The sequence below is a fragment of the Leptosomus discolor genome, chromosome 24 (assembly GCF_034619465.1).
Source record: "Leptosomus discolor isolate bLepDis1 chromosome 24, bLepDis1.hap2, whole genome shotgun sequence".
NCBI lineage: Eukaryota > Metazoa > Chordata > Aves > Leptosomiformes > Leptosomidae > Leptosomus > Leptosomus discolor.
In genome coordinates this window covers 4389198-4412292 of record NC_141414.1, presented here as the reverse complement: position 1 = coordinate 4412292, position 23095 = coordinate 4389198, and the positions used below count along the sequence as shown (strand labels likewise).

Below are 23095 nucleotides of genomic sequence, written 5' to 3'. Positions count from 1 at the left end.
TATGGGAGTTGTGGCCAGCAGCTGGTCCAGGTGACAGGGAGGTGGCGGTCACTGGGGAGAAGTCCCGGGATGTGGGCTGTCAGCTTGCATTTGCCTCCCAGAACCTCATCATCCTGCCCATGACGTTAATGGGCTTCTGCAAATTAGAAGTTCTCGCTGCGCAGCAGAAACTTGCTGGAAATCCTCAAAGAATTAACCCCCAATGCCTGTCCAGGGACCGCTGCCACTGCCTAAAGCCAAGTTCAACTCAAAGGTCTGTGACGGGCGCTAGTGGAACAGCTCACTGGCAACAAGGCATTTTTGGGCGCAGTTGAAGACAGGGAGTCAAGCTCAGCCCCAGTTCCCGTGTGGTCCGGCAGGTACTGAAGTTGTTGAGATCCGGGTCAGCCAACATTTCCCAGTAGCAGCTGAGATTCAGATCTGACTGGTGGTTCGGTCCAAGTGCTTGGGTTGAAATAAGAGTATAGCACCCGCTTGTCCTGCTCCCCTTTCCCTCATTTTAGAGGAGTTATTCACCTTGGTAGAGAAATAAAAATGCTCGTGGAATATTAAACACCTCCTCAAAGCCCCTGTTGCTGATAAGTGGCTTCTGCACTTCATTCCCTAGTAGACGCAGTGACCTTTTAGAAATGTTGTACGTTTTGGTCGTATCTAAATGTCTTCTCTCCTGGGAGCATCTTGTGGAGATAGAGATTCAGACGTGATGTCTATCAAGAAGAAAAGCAGATTGCGGCCAATCTGTGGCTGCCTGCACAGTATTGCCTGGGACACGTGCTCAAGAATCATAAGGTTGTCTCTAAAAATAAGCAGTGGCTTCTTTTGAGTTATCTCCTTGGCGTCTTAGCTCATTAGGGAATCCTCATTTCTGGGTTTTTGCAGCATTTGCGAGGGCTGGGAGTTTCCACGTGGGAGGAAAGTAGAGAGTCCTGTGGTCACGGCTGTTGAGGACTCGGCTAGGACTCAGGATGGGATCATGGGGTGGGAAGACGGCTCCGTCAAGACGTCAGTCATGGCTTTTGCTGGCTAGAAAGGGTAAATCCTGCCTCCGCTGAAAGCTCACGCAGTCTTGCTGCTCCAGCATCGTCTCAGCTGTCCCCAAGACCTGGGGCTGTTGAGCACAGGGAGACGCATGAGATGCAGCAGCTGCCAGTCACCAAAATAACTCCCTTCTGTATAAGGTTCTCCTCTCTTTCAAGCAGTCCCTTTAAGTCATGCTTCGGGACATTTTCTGCAGCGACCCGGCAGGAGCCTGGCTCCTTGCACAGACATCGCTCCTTTCACACTTTCTCTCCCCATTTCTGCGAGTCGTGAGGAAAATCTGCTTCTGTTTGAGCAGCCTCAAGAGGGACACAAGGGTGACTATCAGGAGCAGGGCCATGACGGGTCCCAGCCCTGCTGCTGGGCTCTGCCATGGCTGTTGGGTGCAGTCACTCACCTGCCTGGTGCCCTGGGGAGCCCCGGGCTTGGGGCATTCGCCAGGTCCTGCAGGCACGAGCCACCGCGGTGTGGGGCGACCCACGGTACGGAGCCTGCTGGGTGCCCTCCTGATGCCGGGGCTGCCCTGCCGCCCACCCAGCTCTCGATTCCCCCCTTGGCTCCTCCAGCACTGCCCTCCTGCCTGCCCCAACCTGGCTTTGCTGGGAAATGAACTGACCCAGAAAAACGTGATCTGGGTGTGCTGAGAGCGGCAGAGCCAGGAGAATTTATTTTCCAGCCAGGCACTGATGGGATTAGGAATAACTCTCTGCTAGATAATTCTCCATTAGATCCGATGATTGATTTTCTTCCTTCTTACTCTCGGCTCTCTCCTCCTCTCCTTGTTTCAGCTGGATTATTCTCATGATTGGTTTGCTAATTGCCTGATCACTAGAGCCTCATCGTAGCAAGGCATGAGCACATCACTGGCCTCCTCTGACCCTCAAAGTTTTCTGCCTCTTTGTTTATGCCTCAGCTTTGATTTAATCTCTTCCATTCCTCAGCATAAACTGGGTTGTTTCTGCTGCTCTAAGCAGAGGGAAAAACTTGGTGGTGTCACTGCTGGAGCCTAGGGGCGCCCCTTCAGCTCCTGCCTGTCACTTCCATCCTCCCAATGCTTCCTGGTCTTTTCTAGGGCTTTTCCAAGCTCAGGGTGGCCACAGACCCATTGGTTTTGCAGACTCAAGGGAATGGATAAAGCTGAAGGAGCCACAGGTTTATTTTTGGGTGGTGGCACAAGAAACCCTGGAGATGCTGAGTTGTACCTTCAGTCCTCATTTCAGTGCCCCCAGAAAATGTCCCTGGTAACTCTGCTGTGAGCAAAGCCACCCACAGCGGTGCCTGGAAAAACATGGTTCAAATCCCTGACTTCACGTTTGGGCATGGAAGTTTGCTCTGTCAGCTCTGAAAGATGCCTAAAAGTGCCCCCGGGGCCTGCATCAGCCCATGGATGCCGCAAGTCAATGGCAGCAGCATCACCAGCAAGAGCCGAGCATGAAGCAGACTTCCCAGGGACACTGATTTTCTCCCTTTACAGCCCAAAAACTATGTGGAGGGTGCTTTAGTTTTGCTACGTGTTGCAAGGTGTAATTGAGGGCTCGGGGTTTTCTGGTGAAGAGAAAGGAGCTGACATCTGACGGGCTTTGGCACAGGACAGGGGAGCTGGGCTCCTTTTCTGGTCTTGAAGAGCTCTGTCCTGTGGCAGCTCTGGCTCTGGGCTTCCCGTGAGACCTGGCCCAAGGCTCCCAGCCCAGGGGTGGAGCTTGGGCACCCGCCCGTGGGAGTTGTTGGCGTCTGCGTTCAGGGCGCCCGTCCTCTGCTCCAAGCCCACGCCAGCAGCAACGGGTGGTTTGAGTCCCAGAGGAGCCATCGAGCCTGCTTGGTGCAGCCATGCTCCCTCCCATTCCTGGCAATCGAGATCTTGTCTAGTTGGTACCCTGGAGCACACGGAGCTCGTGCTGACGGCAAGCCCAGCACTCTCCCCTGGGCAATCCTAGCAAGCTGCAAATGAGCCAAGGGAAATCCAGCTCCGCTTTGGCAGGGGATGCTCAGCCACTCCATCCACCTCCCAAATCCAGCCCGAGCCCCAGCGCAGGGGCTGAGCGGGGCAATGGTGTCTGCGAGGATGCTGGCATGGCCCCCGGTGAGCAGGGGGGTGCCGCCGCCTGCGCGGTAGAGCCGCGGTTGGTGCTGCCTTCTCTGAGGAGCTGCTGGCACGGAGCCTGGCAGGGGCTGGGGAGAGCAGCCAGGGAGCGAGGGCGGCCGTGGGCAGGCAGCTGGGACGCTTCGCTCAGGCGGGCAGCACCGAACGGGCATCGCTCGGGGTGTTTCCAGCAGCGCTTGGCTGCTGGTGGTGTTTGTAGGAGCCCTCTCCTGTGTCGTGCCAAGTTTGGGACGTACTGGCAGGAGTCGCGGGCACCTCCCTGTCACCTGTGCGTTGGGGCGCTGATATTATCCCCCCCGTTGGTGTTTTAAGGATGAGCCTTTCCAAAATGCATGAGTTCCCAGCATCACTTCCTGCCCCGTTTGCTCCTTCCCTACCTGGGGGTCTCCGCCCTCCCCTGGGGTCCCCTGCAAAGGTGGAGCACTATCCCGAGCACGTAACCTCCCCTGGGGGCTCCTGGCCTTCCCAGGCAGAGCCCACAAAGGAGGGGTAACACGGGCTTGGCCTCAAGCAGCAGCGGTGGGGTTCTTGAAGAGAGAAGGTCTCAGCAGGAGCATTTTGCATCCTGCAAGTCAATGGAAGAATAAAACAAGACGTTGCTTTGACTGAAGTATTTGTACTTGCGCGATGTCAAAACCAGGGAACCTAGAAATGTCAGCCTTGGCTTATTTTCAGGACTTTATTCAGAAAAAGGGAGAAATGGCAGCTGAGGAGCAATTGCTCTCGGAGGTGCTGATGACTGTGCTGAATCCGTGCCGCCAAACCAGGAGCATTTGAAGGGAGTGGAAGAGACCTTGCCACCTCCTTTTCTCTAAGAAGTGGTGGTGCAAGGGAACAAAAACCCCACCTGCAAGCCGGATCAGACAGTGACTGAGCATCCGAGAGCTGGGTGGGCAGAGAGCACAGGTTGCTCCGTGCTCTGACCTCTGCCTGCCAGGAAGTACCGTCCTACGGGGGGCTGGTACAAAACGGATTTGGTGGCCACATGTCCTGGTGGGGAGGGAGGGAAGGAGGGGGCTGCTCCTGGAGGCTCAAAAGTGGCCAAAGGTGGTCTGCTCTGCTTCCCCTCCGCCGTGCTGCAGCCCCACAGCCTCGGGCTTTTCTGGCTCTGTTCCCCAACCCTGCATGCAGCAGGCGTGTTATTTTTAAAAATAAATGAAATGGGAAGAAGAGCCTTTATCTAGGCCTTCAAGTAGAGTCTTAATTGGCCTCGCTCCCCAGGGACCAGGAGAGCCCCAGAGAATGCCACGCTATCGGCGTGATGAGCTATTAATAAGTGACACTGCTCGGCTCTGTGCTTGGCTTTGCCCAGGCCAGATGGGGACTGTGGGGCCTCCATTGTCACTGCAAGGGACCTGGGGTCTCTGCAGCTGGGGCAGCCTCTGCAGGATGTCCTGGAGAGACCTGCAGGGGCAGAGCTGGCCTCGGCCACCTCAGCTCCTTGCTCTTATTGCCTGGGTTTGCTGGGAGGGGGCTCAGCTGGCACCCATAAATCCTCCCCCTGACACACGGGTTTTGCTGAGGGTGTCAGGGCTGTGTCTGGCTCCACTTGGGCACCCATGGGTGGGGGCTGTGGGGCAGCAGGGGTGGCCGATGCTCTGCTCTGGCTGTGGAGTGGGAAGGAGAGCTCAGGGCTGCGGCTCCCGCTCCCCGGCTGCTGGGTAAAACAACGCCGGTGGGTTCGTAGCTTTGCTTAGAGGATCAGGTGGCCAAAGTAGTAACCAAAAGTGGAGTACGGTTACCCCGGGCTCATTCATAATGAACACGGCGGAGAGCCGGAGCGCTCACCGGCTGCCTCGGCTCAGCTGCCATGAGCAGGGGATGGGAAGGGAGCCAGATCTCCCCCCAGCCCCTGGAGGGGAGGCAATGGTGGGCACAGGATCCGGCCAAGCGTGGGAGACCATTAGCCTGGCAGCAGTGCCTGAGCGTATTTCTTCAGCATAGAGACACTAAATACAAAAAAAATGTGTCACAATAAATGGGGAGGGTGTTTTTCCTGCGGGTTTGCAGGTCGCGCCTGGGCGCATCCTTCCCACCCAGCCCCGTGGCAGAGCAGGAGCGGAGCCTTCTGAACCAGGGGGAACAAGCGAAGCCGTCCCCCCTCACACCAGAGCCACCCCGGGTTCCTGAGGCCACCAGCCAAATGGCTCTTGGCACAGCTGTGAGCAGCCTTCTCGAAGGCAGAGGCTGCCAAGCAGCTCCAGTCACATCCCCCACTCCCGTGCCCAGGTGGCGTTTGGGGACCCCTGGTTGCTGGACATGGCGGGGTTGGGTGCAATGGATGAGGCCTGAGCAGTGCTGGAGCGAGGGGCTGTGTGGCGAGGGGGGGGGAGGAAGGGGCTGGGATGTGTGGCAGGGGCAGCAATGGGGTCTCTAGTCCTAGCCCGCTGCCCCCCGGCAAAGCAAGCGGCTGCTGTGTCCCGCCCGGCTGTTCATCCCCTCCCTGCGGTTGTGTGAAAAGTGGTAACGCTTCCCTCTCGGTTTGATTCGTTGGAAGAAAAAGGGGAATGTGGCAAAATTAAGACACACGCCAAAAAAGTAAAAAAAAAAAAAAAAAAAGTCTGTGAAAGATAATCTCCTGCGGCTCTTAAATTGCACCGAGCAATGGGTTTATTAGCAGAGAATTGCTCAGCTTGGATAATAGGATCAGGGTAGGAAATTATCCATGGAGATTGCATCCTTTCCTGTGACATGGGCACAGAGAGGGTGGGGAGCACCCCTGGCCCCCCCGAGGCCTTTGCCACGTGCCGCCAGCCCCTTGGGGACAGGAGGGAGAGTGACACCAGCCTTTGGTGCCCTTTGTCAGCACGGCAGCCATGCGGTGCGGGAGATGCTGGGTAGAGGCACTGGGATGGACCAGCTCCTGCTGTCCCCGCTCCATCAGTGTCACCTCTCCAGGGGAGGTCCGGGGTGCCCATGGCTCATCCCAGCGGTGCTGACCCTGCGGCAGGGCTGTTGGGAGCCAAGCGCTCTGGGAGTGCAGAGAAGGACGGGGAAGGGGGTGATGGGGAACGGGAGTGCAGCAAAACCTTCAGGCTCCTTCTGGTCTGTCCCACTGAGCCTCCCTGGGGCTGGGGTGCGAACGCTGTGCGAGGGACCGAGCCAGCCGGGACGGGCTCGGGGCATGGGGCGCAGCCGGGGGAGGCCAGTATTGCAGGAGAAGGGGGGGGTTTCAGGAGGAGAGGGGCCGGCAGGTTTGGGTGAAGGGCAGCAGCTTGGTAGGAGGCAGGGGATGGCTCAGCACCCATGTGTCCTGCCGCGCCATCCCTGGGTCCTCTCTCCTCCACGGTGCCACTTAGCAAAAGGACAAGATGGGGGATGCAAGGGGACGTGGTGGCTCGTCCTCTCCCCGCTGCAAGGCTGCCCCAGCAGCTCCCGTTATCTCTCCTGGTGACGAGCAGTAGCTCCTCCTTTCTCCCTCCATCACCCCCTAAGCACCGGCTGCCTTAAGTCTGGCCTTTCCAGAAGCTTTTGGGCAATGAGGACATGGGGCGGCACTGGGATGGGCTCGAACGTGCAGCAACGCCGCGATGGACTTGAGCAGCCACAGACGTTGCCTCCTCCTGTCCCCTCTCCCCGCTTTTCTGCCAGCTCCGATGGCCATGTTTGGGGTCCCCAACATGCCCAGAGGGTCAGAAGGGAGCATGCCTGAGGGGCTTTGGCAAAAAAACACCACCCTGAAGCAAGGTTCAGCGCTGGCTGGAGCCACAGCTTGGGCTTCCCTGAAGGCAAAAGGGCTGGAGCCAGCCTGGCTGCCACTTGGCTACCGCACACCAGTTTGTCCCAGTGCTCTTGCCAGTTTGTCCCAGCGCTGTGGAGGTGATGAGACATGCCCCCCCCCCACCACGCTGGAGGGGGTCAGTGCCCCTCTGCCCCCTCAAGCCATCGGTATGGCCATGCTGGGCTGTTGAAAAGGTGGAAAACGGCGAAGGCAGGGGTCCGAGAATGCAAACGGAGTCATCCCATGGACAGGCAGGTTTCACCATGAGAGGCAGCCGGAGCGTGGATAAATGCTGTCAGGAAAGAGCAGGTGGGGAGAGGGGTGCTCTTGCCTCCTGCCCATGGGGTGCAGCAACTGGGAGACACCTGAGAAGGCACAAAGCAGATAAATCCTGGCAGCGAGGAGGTGAAGGAGTCAGAGGTGGAAGAGGAGAAGGAGGGGGCGGCCAGGACGTGGTGAGCATCTCTCCATGGAGGCAGGCGTGCCAGGTTGGGGCACCCACATTGCTTGGGGGGGGCACCCTGCTGCAGCACTGGGGGTGATGCTCTGCCCAGGCTCTTACCCCTTTGGGGACAGCAGGTGAGGACCCAGCCCCAGGAGATGTTGAACCGCTTTGGGTCACATCAGTCAGCTCGTTTGGGTTATTTTCTCTTTGGGCCTTTTACCCCCAGCTCAGGGCTGAGACCTGCCCCACTCACTACACCTCCATAGCGGTGGGTGGAGCTCTGCTCTCAGTACCCCCCAAATTGCTTGGGTTCCCTCTCCAAGCCCAGAAACACCCCACAGCGCCCTGACGAAGCAGCTCTGCCACTTAATTAGGTTAATGACAGTGCTTCATTAAGGAAAAGCAGTGGAGGCGTTTGCAGCGGTGCTGGGAGGTGCGTTTCCAGGCGCGGTGGCAGCCTGGCAGATTTGGGGCACAGAAGGGGACAGGGAACGGGGAAGGGGAAGCAGAGAAAAGGGAAAGCAGGGGCGAAGTGCTAATCCCTGGAAAGGAGGGCAGCCGGGGCGCCGCGCCGCGCAAGGTCGGTGTTAATCCCTCATCTGCAAAGATTGTGCCAGCAGACGCCTTAATCTCCGCTCCGAGAGGACGACGCTGGAGACAGGGACAGGAGGGACTGTCCCTACGTGCGGCACCAAGCGTCCCCCGTCCTGCGGGACCTCACCGAGCTCGAGGCCTGGGAAGGATTTGTGCCGCCGGACGAGACCTCACAGCAGCTGCATGGGGAGCAGAGGGGATGTGGCGTCCCACCCCTGTCATGAGTTTGCAGGGCCTCTGGCGACACCTCTTTGCTCTTAGGCCACCCGGGGAGGGGGGGAAGTCTTTGTCCCCCGTTACCCCGCGATGCTCACGCTTGCGGTCCCCTATCATCAGCGGCACGGAGCGGGTGTGGGCTGGTGGAGGGGCAGAGGCTGAGATGCGGGTCTGCAGCCATGTCTCCTCATGCAAATCTCTCCCTGCCTCAGTTTCCCTGCTCTGCTAGCAGTGTGTGTGGGCAGTGATGCTTGTTCACCCTGGGTTTGCAGAAGGCACGATCACCGGGTGGCACATTACATGCTGAGAAAGGGGTCCGGAGGGTTTCCTAGGGGGAACTGGGACCTTATCAGCACCATGGGTCATGGTTTGGGGAGTGTCTTCCAGTCTCAGCCCACAGACGAGTGATCTGGGTCTGGGTAGGACTTTGTCATCCTCGCCCGGGCCCACCGCTGACTCCGCATCTCTCTCCCTTCCAGGCGCATGGGAGAATGGTAGTGAGCCCATAAGACCATGCTCTACACAATGACATGTTGGCTCCCGGTCCTGGTCCTCCACCTGGTCCTCCTGAGCCCTTTGTGGGTGGCAGCCTGTCCTGCCCGCTGCGAGTGCGCCCCGCAGATCAAGTCGGTGGTGTGTCACCGCAAGCGTCTCACCTCCATCCCCGAGGGCATCCCCACTGAGACCAAGATCCTGGAGCTCAACAAGAACCGCATCCGCTGCCTGAACCCGGGGGACCTCTCTCCGTACCCGCTGCTGGAGGAGCTGGATTTCAGCGAGAACATCATCTCCAATGTGGAGCCAGGCGCCTTCAGCAACCTGTTCAACCTGCAGACCTTGCGGCTGCGGGGGAACCAGCTCAAGCTCATCCCCCCAGGGGTCTTCACCAAGCTGACCAACCTCACCCTCCTGGACATCAGCGAGAACAAACTCGTCATCCTGCTGGACTACATGTTCCAGGACCTGCGAAACCTGAAGAGCCTGGAGGTGGGTGATAACGACTTGGTGTACATCTCCCAACGGGCCTTCTCCGGGCTGCTTGGCCTGGAGCAGCTGACCATTGAGAAGTGCAACCTGACCTCCATCTCGGCCGAGTCGCTCTCCTACCTCCAGAACCTGGAGGTGCTGCGGCTCCGGCACCTCAGCATCTCTGCACTGGAGGACCAAAACTTCAAGAAGCTCTACAACCTCCTGCAGCTGGAGATTGACAACTGGCCGCTGCTGGAAGACGTCTCCCCCACCAGCTTCCAGGGCCTGAACCTCACCTCGCTCTCCATCACCTACACCAACATCACAACCGTGCCCGCTGCTGCCTTGAGGAACCTGGTGTACCTCCGGTACCTGAACCTGTCCTACAACCCCATTAGCACTGTGCTGAAGGGTTCCTTTAAAGACCTCATCCGGCTCCAGGAGCTCCACATCGTGGGTGCTCTCTTGGTGTCCGTGGAGCCGCAGGCTTTCTCTGGCCTGAGACAAATCCGGCTGCTCAACCTCTCCAGCAACTTTCTCTCCACGCTGGAAGAGAGCACCTTCCACTCTGTCAACACGCTGGAGACGCTGCGGGTGGACAGGAACCCCCTGGCCTGTGACTGCCGCCTCCTCTGGATCCTGCAGCGAAGGAAGACGCTCAACTTCGACGGGCAGCAGCCCATGTGCTCCTCGCCGCCCGAAATCCAGGGCAACGCCCTGCGTGACTTCCCAGACTCCGTGCTCTTCGAGTACTTCACCTGCCAGAAGCCCAAGATAAGGGATCGGAAGCTGCAGCACGTGACGGCCCGGGAAGGGCAGTCCGTGTCCTTCCTTTGCCGGGCAGATGGGGAGCCGGACCCCTCCATCGCCTGGGTGTCCCCCCAGCACCGTATGATCACCACCCGCAGCACGGGGCGGGCGATCGTGCTGCCCGGGGGCACCCTGGAGATCCGCTTTGCCCAGGTGCAGGACAGCGGCACCTACATCTGCATCGCCAGCAACGCAGGGGGCAACGACACCTACTTTGCCACCCTGACGGTCAAGGGGCGCCCGGCTGACGGCTCCCACTACGCCAACCGGACTTTGTACCTCAGCGAGTTCAACGACACCTCCCACAACGACACACAGGTCTTCTTGAAGTTTACGTTGGACCTCAAGACCATCCTGGTCTCTACGGCCATGGGCTGCATCACCTTCCTGGGTGTGGTGCTCTTCTGCTTCCTCCTTCTCTTCGTCTGGAGCCGGGGTCGGGGGCAGCACAAGAACAACTTCTCAGTGGAGTACTCCTTCCGCAAGGTGGATGGTCCCACCACCACCACCGGCCAAGGAGGAGCCAGGAAGTTCAACATGAAGATGATCTGAGCCTCTCCCAGAGGAGAACCATTGTCTGCTGCCTGCTCCCAAGCACGGCCACGGTGGGACGGGGACGGGAGGGGTGTGGGAGCACTGGTGGTGGCCCAGGGCTGGCGGTGGGACCTCGCTGTGCTAGGACGTGGCCGGAGACGTGCTCGAGGTGCCATGAGCCAGCAGGGTCAGAACCGCATGGACCTCAGGGTCAGGGAGCCATGGCCCCGGTTGCCCTGGCCCCGTGGTTAGCCCTCGGGGCACAATGGCTCAGGGGCCATCCCAGCTCCAGGGGCTCACAATGTAGCCGACATTTTTGCTACCAACTATGCATTTCTCTAGCCAAGAGATCAGCAGCATTTGGGCCTGGGAAAAAAAACTGCTTCCTTTTTTTCCCCCCCCCCCTTTCCCTCTTTTTTTTAAGAGACTCTCCAGAAAATTTTCCTGGTGGTTGTTTATGGTTCTTCTCTTTTCTTGTTGTCGGTTATTTTTTTGGTCCAATGATTTTAATTTTTTTTTTAAAGAATTTCCAAGAGAAAAGTCTTCCGGGGTGAGGTGGGACTGGGGTGCCAGGGGAGGCTGTGACGAGCTGGGGGTATCCCCCAGCCCCTTGGCAAAGCTGGGCCCCCTGGGGCATGGCTATGCCTTGAGAGCTTCCCATCGGTGGATTTAAGACATGGCATCTGCCAACGCAGGTGCCCAGGGACAGTCCTGCACAAGCAATAATAACCCACCCAAGGCCGGGCTCTGAGGAGGTGTCAGCAAGGGAAAAAAGGGGGAAAAAAAGGCAAAATGAGGCCAAGGTCATTAAAACCAGGAGGAGCAGCACCAGGGTGGTGCAAGGCCCCATCTTTGCATCCGCCCAAGCCACCACCGGAGTGGCGAGGGTGAAGGGGTGGGGGGAGGTCAGGATTCGTATGGGTGCAAAAGGCATTTTGGGGTTCATTTTCTTTGGCTTGCAAAGTCAAAGTCTGCAGGAGAGCGGGAGCTGGCTCATCCTGCATGAGGAGGCCGTACAGCCCGGGAAAGACGAGGAGAGAAAGGCTTGGAACAAGCAGCTTGGGAACCAATGGCAAAAGCAAAGACCAGGAGAAGGTCCCAACTGGCACCTCCATCGCATCTGCCTGGATCCTGCACCCTCCAGCGCCGAGGACCGCGAGTCGGTGTCCCCTGCTGCCGCGGGGGCAGTTCCCAGCTTCCCCTCCCGTCCCTGCCCGCGGCAGCGCTGGCTTCGGCTGGGGGGCCGTAGGTTTTTTGGGTGGGAGAAGGAGCAGAGCTGGCACAGCTGGAAGAGCCTGGGTGGGACCTAGATGGGCCAGTGAGCCCATTGCTTCCTCCTCCTCCTCCGTGTGCATCCCCGGGGGTTGCTGCAGGTCCCACCACTGTCCCCATTCCTGGGGGCACGTCCCCCCACCCGGGTGTCCCTTCTCCAGCCGGCAGTGGTCAGGCTGGGCACGATCACTCTGGGAGCTGGAGAAGGCAGCTGCCCATCCCCTGGCCTTCGGGGCTGCAACGGAGGTAGGAGCTCCCGAGGGGTCAGGGCTGTGACCCCGCCACCAGCTTTGCTGCGTGGGCCACAAGGGACAGACACTCCTGGGGTCATCCCCTGCACCCCCGTCCTGCTCTCGCACCCATGGGTGGTGGGTGCCCCCCCCCCCCCCCCGGCTGAGCCCCGGGGAGGGGGAGAGGCAAAGGAGCTGGTGGGCTCAGCACCCAGCCCTCCTCTCCAAGGTGCTCCCTGGGCTGCTCCCACCTGCCCAGTCTCTGCCAGGATCCGGCCCCAGCCTCAGGGTGGGGGTGGGGATGCTGCCCAGCTCTCCCCATCCATCCCCTGCCGTGGGTCCAGCCGTTACCCACGACCCCTTCGCATGCCCGGTGCCCCCTCAACCCCCGAGCCGTGCATGCCGTGTCGTACCAGGGGTCCCACCGGCCTCACCCACGCACCCTTGTTCGGTGTCTGGGGTTTTTTTACCTGAGGGGGGGTGGGGGGGTGGGGAGGGGGTCAGGCACAGACCCTTGCAGCCGAGAGCAAAGGCAGGTTTGGGCAGTGCAGACCTGGCACAGTTTTATATGTAACGAGCATGTGAAATGTATTTGCGGGGGGGGGGGGGGAAGAAAAAAAAAAAAAAAAAAGGGACTTTTGTGGCTCGTTTGGTTTCTTCTCCCCTTTTCTTCTCCACGTGCCTCAAATAAGAAAAGCCAAAATCAGAAGATGAAGCCCCGGGAGGGCTGAGCATGAGCATGGAGCTGGGCAGGGCCCAGAAAGGGCTCTCGGAGCCGCCTGCACCACGTGCAGGATTTGTGCCTTTGTGCTCTGCGGACCTGCTCCAGCCGGGTGCAAGCCCTAGGGAGTCCCGGGGTTCAGGCAGATGTTAACCCCCTCCCCCCCCCAAGTTCTGCTGGGATTTGCAGCCCATCAACTGGTGATCACTACCATCAGTCCCCCCCAAAACCCTTAATAAACAATGCTAAACCAACTTTCAGAGGGTACTGAAGTCCATATTAATAACTAATAAATGATTAATGCGCATGTGTTAGCAAAGTGCCACTGCTATTAATCTCTTATTAATTATTAATAGTGTTTACAAGGATGCCCTTAAACTGAAGGGTGCAAAGCAAAGGACCCTGCAGCGCCTCACCTCCTGCTTGCAGGGAAATTGGGGGGTGTGTGTGTGGGGGTGTGTGTGTGTGTGTGTGTGTGTGTGTGTTAAAAGTCTTCATATACACCCATATGCGTGCGCACACACACACACACACACCCCCACACACACACAGAGCAAGACCCCTCCAATGAGACTGGAAAACCAGACACTGAGAGTCTGCACCGCAGCTCTCTAACTGGGGAAACTGAGGCACGGAGGGGAAGGGACCGCCGTAGGGCCAAGGGGAAGGAGCCAGAAGCACTGGATGGGGGGAGGGGGGGGACACGACCCTCCTCTAAGAAAGACTGAAGCGACCCTCTTAGTCCCCTTTCCCAGCCTGCCAGCCCCAGGGGACACCTGAGCCGCCATCGCCATCCACACAAGGTGTTCAGCCAGCCCAGCGTCCCCTTGCCCTTGCCCATCATCTGTCCTTGTGTCCCCAGCAAAAGGGGCTGCTACACCTCCCCGAACCCCCCCCCTCCTTCCCTCCTCCCAGGCTCAGTGCCTGGCCTGCCCCCATGCCAGCCCCCAGTCCCACCATGAGACTGGGCTGGGGACTGGGAGCCTGCGGGGCAGTGGAAGCAAAGCAATGCCTCCATCTGCTGGAGAAAAGGGCCCTGGGTCTGTTCCCAGCCTCTGCACCCCCAAATTCCACACCCCGCGGCTCCCCGGGCACCCGAGGAGGCTCATTGGCACGAAGAAGGGTGTCCCTGGTTGCAAAATAATGGGGGTACTGCCACCGCCCTGGGCCTCCTGCAGCCCCCGCAGCTGGGGCAGGATCTGTTGTGGGAGTAAAAGAGGAAATTGGGGGTTTTCTCACATTTCCTGCATGAAAAAAATACTGCATGGCACAAGAGTACGCGGGAGGTTAAGAGTTGGGGTTACAGTTTGTGTCTGTGCCGAAGGGTCTGGGTGCACCGTGGCCTTGGGGACACCCGTGGGAGCCAGGGCTGAGCCCACCCGCTCCTTCGGCAGTTTTGGGGGGGGATAAGAGTTGCCAGGGCTGACGTGGTTTCGATGGCCACTGTGCCCACACTGGTCTGGCAGTGCCACAGGTATCACCCTGACCTGCCCTGAGCTAGGCACGAAACATCCCCGCAGAAGTGATGTATTGAGAGTAATGTCAGGGAAAAAAACACCAAAAAATAAAGACAATTAGAAAAATGCAATTTTCCCACAGGTGCATTTAAAGATCATATCTCCCACTGGGAAGAGAAACCAATTTCCTTACAAAATAAAAAGACTGGCTAAGTAAAACTTCCCTGCATCAGTTCCCCGAATCCCACCCCTGCACAGCTCAGGTGGGGGGAGAAAGGGCTCGGCACCCCCCTGGACCAGAGACTGCGATGGCCACTGGTGTCCTGCAGCTGCTTTGCCAGCCTGGGACAGGCAGAGGAACCCACCGATGGATCCCAGGGTGCCCCATGGCTTGGAGAAACAAATTAGCGTTTGCTCACTAGTCCTGCCAGGCTCGGTGATATCAGACCACGGTCCTTTTTAAGGGCTTGGTGAAATTTGGGGCTAATATTTCTGCAAAAGGCAACTCCTCCCTGCCCTGCTGCTGCCACCTCTCTCTCTGGTAGGGTCACATTCATTGCGTTAATTCTATAATTTTATTCCTGATGGAATATCTCGTTTATCTTGAAGGTAACATTACTCATTAGGGAAAAAAATATTGATGCTTCTAACTGACTGTTGCATAAAACAGTTTGTAGTGCTGTCACTAACATAAATGACCTACTGGGGCGAGGGATGTACATACGCTGACCCCATTGCTGAACCCTGTCAGTATAAGACCAGGATTCTGCTGAATCTTAAATGCTCCATTTATATTCCTGATTTTTACAGCATTATAGCCTTAGGTGGTGTGTTGAGGGCACAACACCAAGCCAAACCTCGCAGCTGGGCAGGGCTGGGCTGCAGAACCGGCCGGGGCTGGGGCGCTGGGGTGGGCAGCTCCGGCAGCAGCGTGGGCAGGACCGTGCGGGTACCAATGCGGGTTGTCGTCTCCCAAAGTCTTGCACATCCTCCCCGAGCCAGTGCCGGCTCCAAACATGACTCAGCCCCAACACGTGTTCTTATCAGCTCTCGCACACCGGCCTCGGCATCGCAAGCAGGGCCCTCGGCGAGCGCCGCGGGCCAACGGGCACAAAGCTCTTGGCTTGCTGGGCGTTGGCCAGGAAATACGGATTGCAAAATACACGGTGAGGAAACCCTGGAGGAGGGTGGTCTCCTCGCAGGGGGTGGCTTCAGGCTCACAGGCACCCACCAAGCCCCAAACGGGGCCCCCTCAAAGCTCTTGAGAGGTGCCCGGTCCCATGGGTGCCCGCGCCACCGTCGGGGCTGCGTGGTCTGGCTCAAATGGTGAAAATACGGTGGATGTTTCCACTTTCTTCACACAAATCCACATCCTCCAAAGCCGGCACATCCCCCAGCTTCAGCACTGCCAGGAGAAATCCCTGGAGCTGGCTTCCTGCATCTCTCAGAGCGGGGCTCACCAGCCCACCTAGGCCAATTGCTAATGAGAGCCATTAGGTATTTGCTAATTTAGTCCAAAGACTGAATCAAAGGGAGGAGATAGTAAAGTATTTGGGGATTTAGAGTGTTAAAAGAGCAACTTTATCCTAGAGGGGACAGACACCGATGGGGGGGATTTTTTTTTTTCATCAGCTGAGTCGTGTCACTTCATGCTCTCTCAGCACTTGTAAAGCTCTGGGAGGAAAAAAAATAGTGCTTTCTAACAACTGGGGCCTTTTTGTGCAACGGCTGCAGGCAAACCCAGCAGAAAAACATTGAAGAAAACAAAAAAAATTCCACCTTGACAATCCAGCTAGATTAACACAATCCAGAGAGCAGGGAATGAATGATGTAATTTGGGGGGGGGTTCACCATGAAAATCCCCCTCATCCAGAAAGCAGCCTGGGAGGAGGCGTGTGAAGCCTCCAGGAGCAGCGCAGGGGGGAAGGAAACCCGCTGCAACAGGTTGCACCGAAGGCGATGCAATTACTGCAGCCGCAGCAGGAGCCTCTGTGAGCAGCGGGTGGCCCCAGAGCAGCGCCGGGGGCTGCCGGGGAGCGAGGCCAAGCCTCCGGCTTCCTTTAGACTTGCAAGAAGTGGGTTTTGAAAGAACATCCTCCTGCGAGCGGGGTTGCAGCGAGTTGTGCAAGGCGATTACCGGTGAAGCCACGGCCAGCGCCGGGGCAGCCTGGGACGGGAAGCAGGAGGCGACGTGGAGCAGGGAGATGGAGTTGGATCCCCCCAAGCCCCCACTGCTGCCAGGGAAAACACAGAGGTAACAAACTGCTCTGCAGATGGTCCCCAAAAAGGAGCTTCCAGCAGCACCCCCGGCAAGGCTGCTTCAGCCCGATGCTTCGCACCGCAGCAAGAGGCAGGGCAATAATCCGGGGTTCCCCAGGGGTCACCAGGGGCTGAGCGGGGCCCAAGAGGGGCAAAGCCTGAAGTTGCACAGTGAGTGATGTCCCCAGCAGAAACCGGAGTTTTTAAAGAAAGCCACTGTGGTTTCGGTACCGCTCGTGGCAGCGGGGTCAGAGCTGCAGGTTTGTCCTGAGCCTGGCCGGGATGGGGAAGCGAAACCCCAGCTGGGGCTCTGGATGGCTTCTGCCTGCTGCTCTCCTCCTTATGGGCTCGCTGCTTTTCCCTCCCTACGCACAGACCCCCCTGTCCTGCACCCCCAGACCTGGGTCGGGGGCGTCGCAGGCTTTTCCTGCTTTTGCGCCACACCATCGTGTCCTCCTCGTGGCCACCCAGCAGGGACCACAGGGCAGACATGACCCCTTCTGTACACACACCCCCCCTCTGCACCCATGCAGGTGTGAACCAGCCCATATGAAGCCCCCCAAGGCAGCCCGCACCCCTCAGGAGCAGGAAGATCCCCCAGGACTCTCCCAGTGCAGGAACTGGAGTCACTGGGCCACCAAACTCCTTGGGTTTTGCCCCAAAACTACACAGCCAGGGCTCCCCAGGCCACAGCTTCCCCTTTCTCCTTATTCTTCCCCTGAGCCGGCACCGAAAGGAGCCAGAACCCCCCCGGGAGGGACAAGCGCTGACTCCCGTCTCCGTGCAGGGCCGTCGGGCAGGCGCGGGGCAGCATGCACGCCCGCTGCGCCAGCCTGGACCTGGGTGCTCCCGGACCGCCTGCCCCCATGCCAGACACCCCAGGGGGCCACCCGCCTCGACCCCCCAGCTCAGCTCTCATCTACAGCAACGTGGGTGAGTGACACCCCGACCCCACTGCCCTCCTGCCCGCCGAGGTGCCAGCTCGGACGGTGGGGACAAACCCCACTGCTGTCCCCATCCCGTGGTACCCACCCGTCACCCCTCCAGCTGGCACTGGGCATCGCTTTGGGGCTGGAAATACGCAGCGGGTAACAACGTGCTTCTACTCCTGTCCTGCTCCATCTCCTACTTTCTCCACCCCACCCACCCCCGCAGCAGCAAAGTCTCAGCCCTGTCACGTCTGTTCCTCCCTCCCCAGGAGAGCTGCGAGCCCACCTCGTCCCCCGTAAGGCTAACCGAGGGGAAGCAGCTGGGAGATCCCCCTCTCAGCCCAACCGGGACCCCCTGCCTCCCCCATTGCCAAAAAAGCAGCTCCAGCGAGCGGAATCCCTCCCGGAGCAGCATTGTCGGGGCAACCCCACACCACAGGCCAGCAGCATCCTCTACAGCATCCCACTGCCCCATCTGCAGCATGAGAAGGGGGCTCCCAGCTCCATCCCGCCACAGGACAGACCCTCCTGGGGATCCAAGAAGCCTCTGACCAAGTCCCAAAGCCTGGGGGAACCGGTGGCCCGGAGCAGCCCGCACAAAGCCCCACCACCCAGCCCAGCGGAGCTGACGTTCAGGACAGCAGACGGGGGGCTGGGGCAGCTCCTGGAGAGCTCAGCCGGGGTGTGGGGGGTGGTGTTGGGGTGCCAGGCGGCCACCCTGGCCCGGCTCTCGGCTCGCATCCAGGAGCAGCTCATGGGGCCGGAGGAGCGGCAGCAGTTGCTGGAGGCAGAGCTGGCCGGGAAGGGCTGGGCAGCGCTCAGCATCCTGGACCGGGAACCGTGCTGCGAAAGCGGGGACGCCTGGTATTTTCGGGTGGGCTTCGCTTTTGAGCAAACCCACCTGGTGTTTGCAGCCAAGGTAAGCAGGGAATTCGGGGAAAATGCCCTGGGTGGTGCAGAGGGAGTTGGCTCCTGCCGCATGGGGGGCTGCAGTGCTTCAGGCAAGCGTGAACCGGGAGCGTTGTCTTTTCCACTGACCCCCGTCACGCAGGCGCTTCCCCTTTTTGCACCTACTTCTGCATTTGCTAAACGAGAGGGTCCTGCGGGCGCACGCCGGGGAGGCGAGGACGACAGCTCCCATGGGTCAAAAGGACACGTCAAGAACAGCACTGCTGGGGGAGATGCCCTAGCAAGAGGCCAGCGGATGCAAAGTAGAGGCTCAAGCAGAGCTGGCTCCTCAGGCAGCGCAGGATGAGACCCATCAAAGCAGCTTTGCAGCTCACCTGGGGGTGACACTCTCCCCTTCCTTTCCCATTTCTTGCTCAAAGCCATTCTGGTGAGTGCCAGTGGGTTTGGAAGGTGCAGGGGGAGCCCAGCACCATGCCCTGTCTCTCCTTGCAGGTCCCCAAGCCATGCTGTACCAGCCTGGGGGTGCAGAGCTCTCTTGGGGTGCACTGCAGCATCCAGCGCCTGATCGGCCGCTTCACCAACCACCTCCTTCAGGAGCTGGTGCTCCCGGGAAGCCCTGAGGAGCAGAGTCAGTCCCCTTCTGGAGAGAAGCCAGCCTATCCTGCCACCCCCCGTGCCCTGCAGGTCCTCATTTCTCCCGAGGTTCCCTACCAGACCCTGGCGGACTTTGTGAAGAAATCCCATGGTTTGCACAGGACCAGCCCTGGGCACTACGAACGCCTGGCTTGCCTCCTCCTCCTGCAGGTGTGCATGGGGCTGGAGCATCTCCGGGTGCAGAACGTGGGGCAGGGGGACCTCCGCCCTGAGAACCTCCTGCTGGTGCAGTGTCCATGTCCTCCGCAGAGCCAGCAAGGCAAGGAGGCATCCCTGGGGCTGGCCCTTCCAAGGCTGCTCATCAGCAGCTTCTTCAAGGCCAAAGACAAGCAAAGACCTTGTTCTACCAGCCAAGAGCAGGACTGGACCAAGGGGCTTGCTGCACCGCCCTCCCTGATGGCAGACGAGCTGAATGTAGGCATCCTGATCTACCAGCTCTTGCACGTGGACATCTCTCTGGAGAATGCCTTAGGGTTCAGAAGCAATAGGCTTCCTGAAATCCCCTCCCTGTCCATCTATTCCACGGGACTCAAGCGTCTGGCCATGCTGCTTCTCCACAGAGATCCCTGCAAGAGGGTCTCCATTGAGCAGGCAAGGAGCATTCTGCAGGTCCTGCTCTGGGGGCCTCGCCAGGAGCTCTTCGCTAGGAGCAAGAAGACCCTCACCCTGCTCCGGAACTGGGTGGAGGTGAAGAGGGCTCTGCTGCTCCTGAAGTTTGCGGAGAATTCGGCTGGGGCGGTGGGGAGCCCCGGCCTTGAGGAGTGGCTGTGCTGCCAGTACTTCAAGGAGGTCACCGAACACACGCTCTACCAAGTCACCCAGGCTCTCTACACTTCCTAAAGGCAAGCTCAAGTTCAGCCCACGCAAAAGGTCTCCTCAAAGCCAAGAGCCCGTGAGGACCTGGCCAAATCCACCAGCTCACAAGGAACCCAAGCTGGTCCTGGCTGGGGAAACTCTGTTTGCAAACCTGAACCTGTTTTCCCCCCAGCACACGAACGGTGAAGCTGGGACCAAACTCCCACCCATGGCTCCAATGAGGCAGGGTGTGGTTTTACACCCTCGACCGATTTTTGTTCGATACTATGAGTCCAGTTTATCAAATATCTCAGGAAAGACGGCTGGACGGAAGCCACAAGGATCCAGTATCAATTTAGCGGCTGATTATCCCGAGCAAAGTTTATTTGGGTTAGACTTTGCACAAAACCCCCTCAGACCCCGCCAGCGGCCACGAGGCTTTCGCTGTTTTAAACAACAACGCAAAGCCACACATCACAGCTCGCCTTAATGGACCGTTAGCGAAGGAGAAATACAATATACCTCGTACAGCCTGCTCTTTTTAGAAACCATTTGTGACATAGTCACAAATATAAGTGACATTTTAAAGGGGGAAATACAGCAGCCACACAGCTTCAATAAAACCCAGAGCCGAGCCTCTTAAATACTGGTCCTTTATGTGCTTCTTTGACAGCATTACACACCCCAGTGATGTGTCCAGAGAGAAACACAAAGCCAAACTTCACTGCCCGGCGGTGATCAGCCAGCACAGCCTCCATGACGTGCAGTAAAGAGCTCGGGGCAGTTTACGGCTGCTGCACCCAAGGACCAAGCTGCAGGGAGGGTTTCTGGCTGCACCAAGGCAGGGCCGTGGCATCTGCTGCTTGGCATGTAACACGCAGCACCACGTGGGGTCTGCACCCTGGTCCCCAACCCACGCGGATGCTGCGTGACCATCACAATGAAGCGCCATGCAAGGCTCCGCTCAGGTCATTTAAATTTTTATTAATTAAGTCATTATTAACCCACTTGCAGCCATCGCCTGACAGCAGCAAGAGCAGCCTCCATGGGCCCCGTGCGCAGCGGGATGGACCCCCCCAGCCTTCCCCGCAGCTACCGCTGGGGCAGCCCCAGCGTGCCCGTGGGCAGTGGCACCAGAGCCCGTGGCATAGCTGGATCAGGGAGGATTCCTCCTAGGGGTCCCTGAGCTCAAAAAAAACCCCCATCCCTAGTAAAACAGAGCTGTGACCCCCACCTGCAAGATGAACCCACAGAGCAGCAGGGTCCCAGCTCCCCCAGTCAGTGGGTTTCTGCCTCCTGCCCTGCCTGAGCGCGGGCAGGCAGCAGCCTCATCCCCTGGGCTGCAGCGGGGCCAAAGAGCCCACCGAGACCACAGCCCCTCCGGGTGAGTGGGGGGACCCTTCCCTCCCAGAGCGGCACCCGAACCCAGCAGCGCAGCCTCCCTGTCGAGGTTGGGCGAGCAAGGGGGGAGCGAACAAGCTCCCCGGCCACACAAACCCTGACGCGGTCACCACCCAAGCACAGCTGGTCCACAGAAAAGTTGTTCCCATTTCAGCACGGGCTTTTGGGCCAAAAACACACAGGAGGGGTTGTCCTTGGGTGAGCCCCAGCCCTGCTGTCCCCACCAGCTCTCCTGTAGTATCCTGCGTGGCTACAAGATGGCAGTAAAGCCCGTGGCACAGCAGCTCACCCAAAGCCTCCTTGGGCATCTGATCCTGGAAAAACAAAAGACAAAAACCTGCTTTTGCCAGCGCCTGCAGGCCCAGCCCAGCACCTTCAGGCCCAGCCCAGCACCTTCGAGCACCCCCCGCACCCCCATTTCTGGTTTCCACCTTGGGTGACCCCCTCCCCTTCTGCCAAGAGTAGCTTGGAGCACCCAAGGTCAGCGAAACGTCTCCTGGGCACCACAGCCTTGCAGGCAGGACCACGTACGTCTCCGCGCTTGCGCGTCCCTGCGGAGCGCAGACCGCAGCACAGGCACAGCATCACGAAGAAAAAAGAAGATTTTCTCTAGAGAAAGAGCTCATGGACGTCAGAGCTCCACCAGCCCGTTAAGGAGGAACACCCTCTCCCCGGTCAGGCCCTCCTCCTCTTTGCTGGCCTTTGGCACACCAAGAACAGCAAGTTCACAGCTTTCCAAAAAACCCTCAGGAAGAGCGAGATTGTACAGCCACCAAAAACTCAGCGAGAGCCCTGTGGGAAGGAGACCTCTCACACGCACCGACCTGCAGCCCAGCCAGGAGCCTGGGTGCCAGCAGAGGCGGGGGCTGTGCTGGACTCCGTGCCCAGGAGCAGAGTTCAGCCCAAGCTGGGGCAGCGTTAGCGAGAGGCTGATAGAAGCCAATAAAACCGACGATCAAGAACATCTGCCCTCCGCTGTGGGGCTAATCGAACAACAGGCTCTGTGGGAGCACGGTGCCATCCCCCTGGGTTATCTTGTGCTGCTGATCCTACCGTGGGATCTGCTCCCTGCTGCACCTCCGAGAACAGAGATGGCATTTCAGCGTATTCCATGTGATTCTAGGACTGCTCAGCCCAGAGCACCTGCCCAGGGCTGACCTGCGGGGTGATCCTCAGGCTCCCCTCACTCGTAAGCAGCGTTCCACGATGCCCACAGCTCCTGAAGCCGAGCTGGGTGGGGAGGTCAGGCCCCCGGCAGAGCGCACGCTCCCAGGATCATGTGCTTCGATCTACCCTCCCTCAGAGTAACAACCTGGTAAAACAACCCACTCCCAGGGATTCACTGCTCCAAGGTTTTATAGAGGAAAGATTAATCAGCTCAAACAGTGCCAAAGGAGCCTCCAGAGCTGCAACTGTAAGTACTGAAAAAAAAAAAAAAAAAAAAAGGCAATGCTTTAGAGCACAGCCCTTCGGTAACTTCAGCACATTTTAATTCAAGCCCTACACAAGCAGCCATCTTCCCTTCAGTGCCCTGGACACACGTCTGTGCACCCCAATAACAGGCACTGCTCGACCAGGGCCCCTTCTCCTCCCACATCGACCACCATCTGTCTCCCCAGAAGAGCTCTAGAGGCTGCCCAGCCTCAGTGACGTTCAGCTATGACGTTCCACACGCCTTCCTAGATCACAAAGAACTCCCCAAGCCACCCCACGTGCTTAACACTCGTGTGAGACCCCGCTGCCACTGGTATCCCAGTTGCCTATTTGATGCTCAAGACACCTGAAGCCCAAGGCAGCCACAAGCTGCGCTTCTCAGCGCCTCACTTGACTTCCCACCTAACACATCCTGAAGAATCCTTGGGAACAATGGTAGAGCAGGGATGCAGTGGTCCTAATTACCACTGGAAATGGCCAACCTCCAAACCATCACACTAAAAGGAGGTTTTTTTACAGGATTCTAGATTATTTCAAGTCCTGGCAGACCACAGCCATGAGTTCCAGTCAAGCAAAGAATGACCAACGCCTTTCCGTACCTGCAAC

General features: G+C 58.6%; 2 protein-coding genes across 2 annotated transcripts; both read left to right on the top strand.

The window, feature by feature from the left end:
* Positions 1–8628: 8628 nt before the first annotated feature.
* On the top strand, positions 8629–10446 carry LINGO3 (leucine rich repeat and Ig domain containing 3). Its single transcript, XM_009948778.2, has one exon. It carries the CDS (start codon positions 8629–8631, stop codon positions 10444–10446), a length of 1818 nt encoding a protein of 605 aa, XP_009947080.2.
* A 6787-nt stretch (positions 10447–17233) lies between these two features.
* On the top strand, positions 17234–20288 carry PEAK3 (PEAK family member 3). The gene is made up of 3 exons (XM_009955639.2): positions 17234–17300; positions 17566–18215; positions 18698–20288. The coding sequence occupies exons 1-3, from the start codon at positions 17234–17236 to the stop codon at positions 19697–19699; spliced, it is 1719 nt and encodes a 572-aa protein (XP_009953941.2). The 3' UTR covers positions 19700–20288.
* Positions 20289–23095: the final 2807 nt, after the last annotated feature.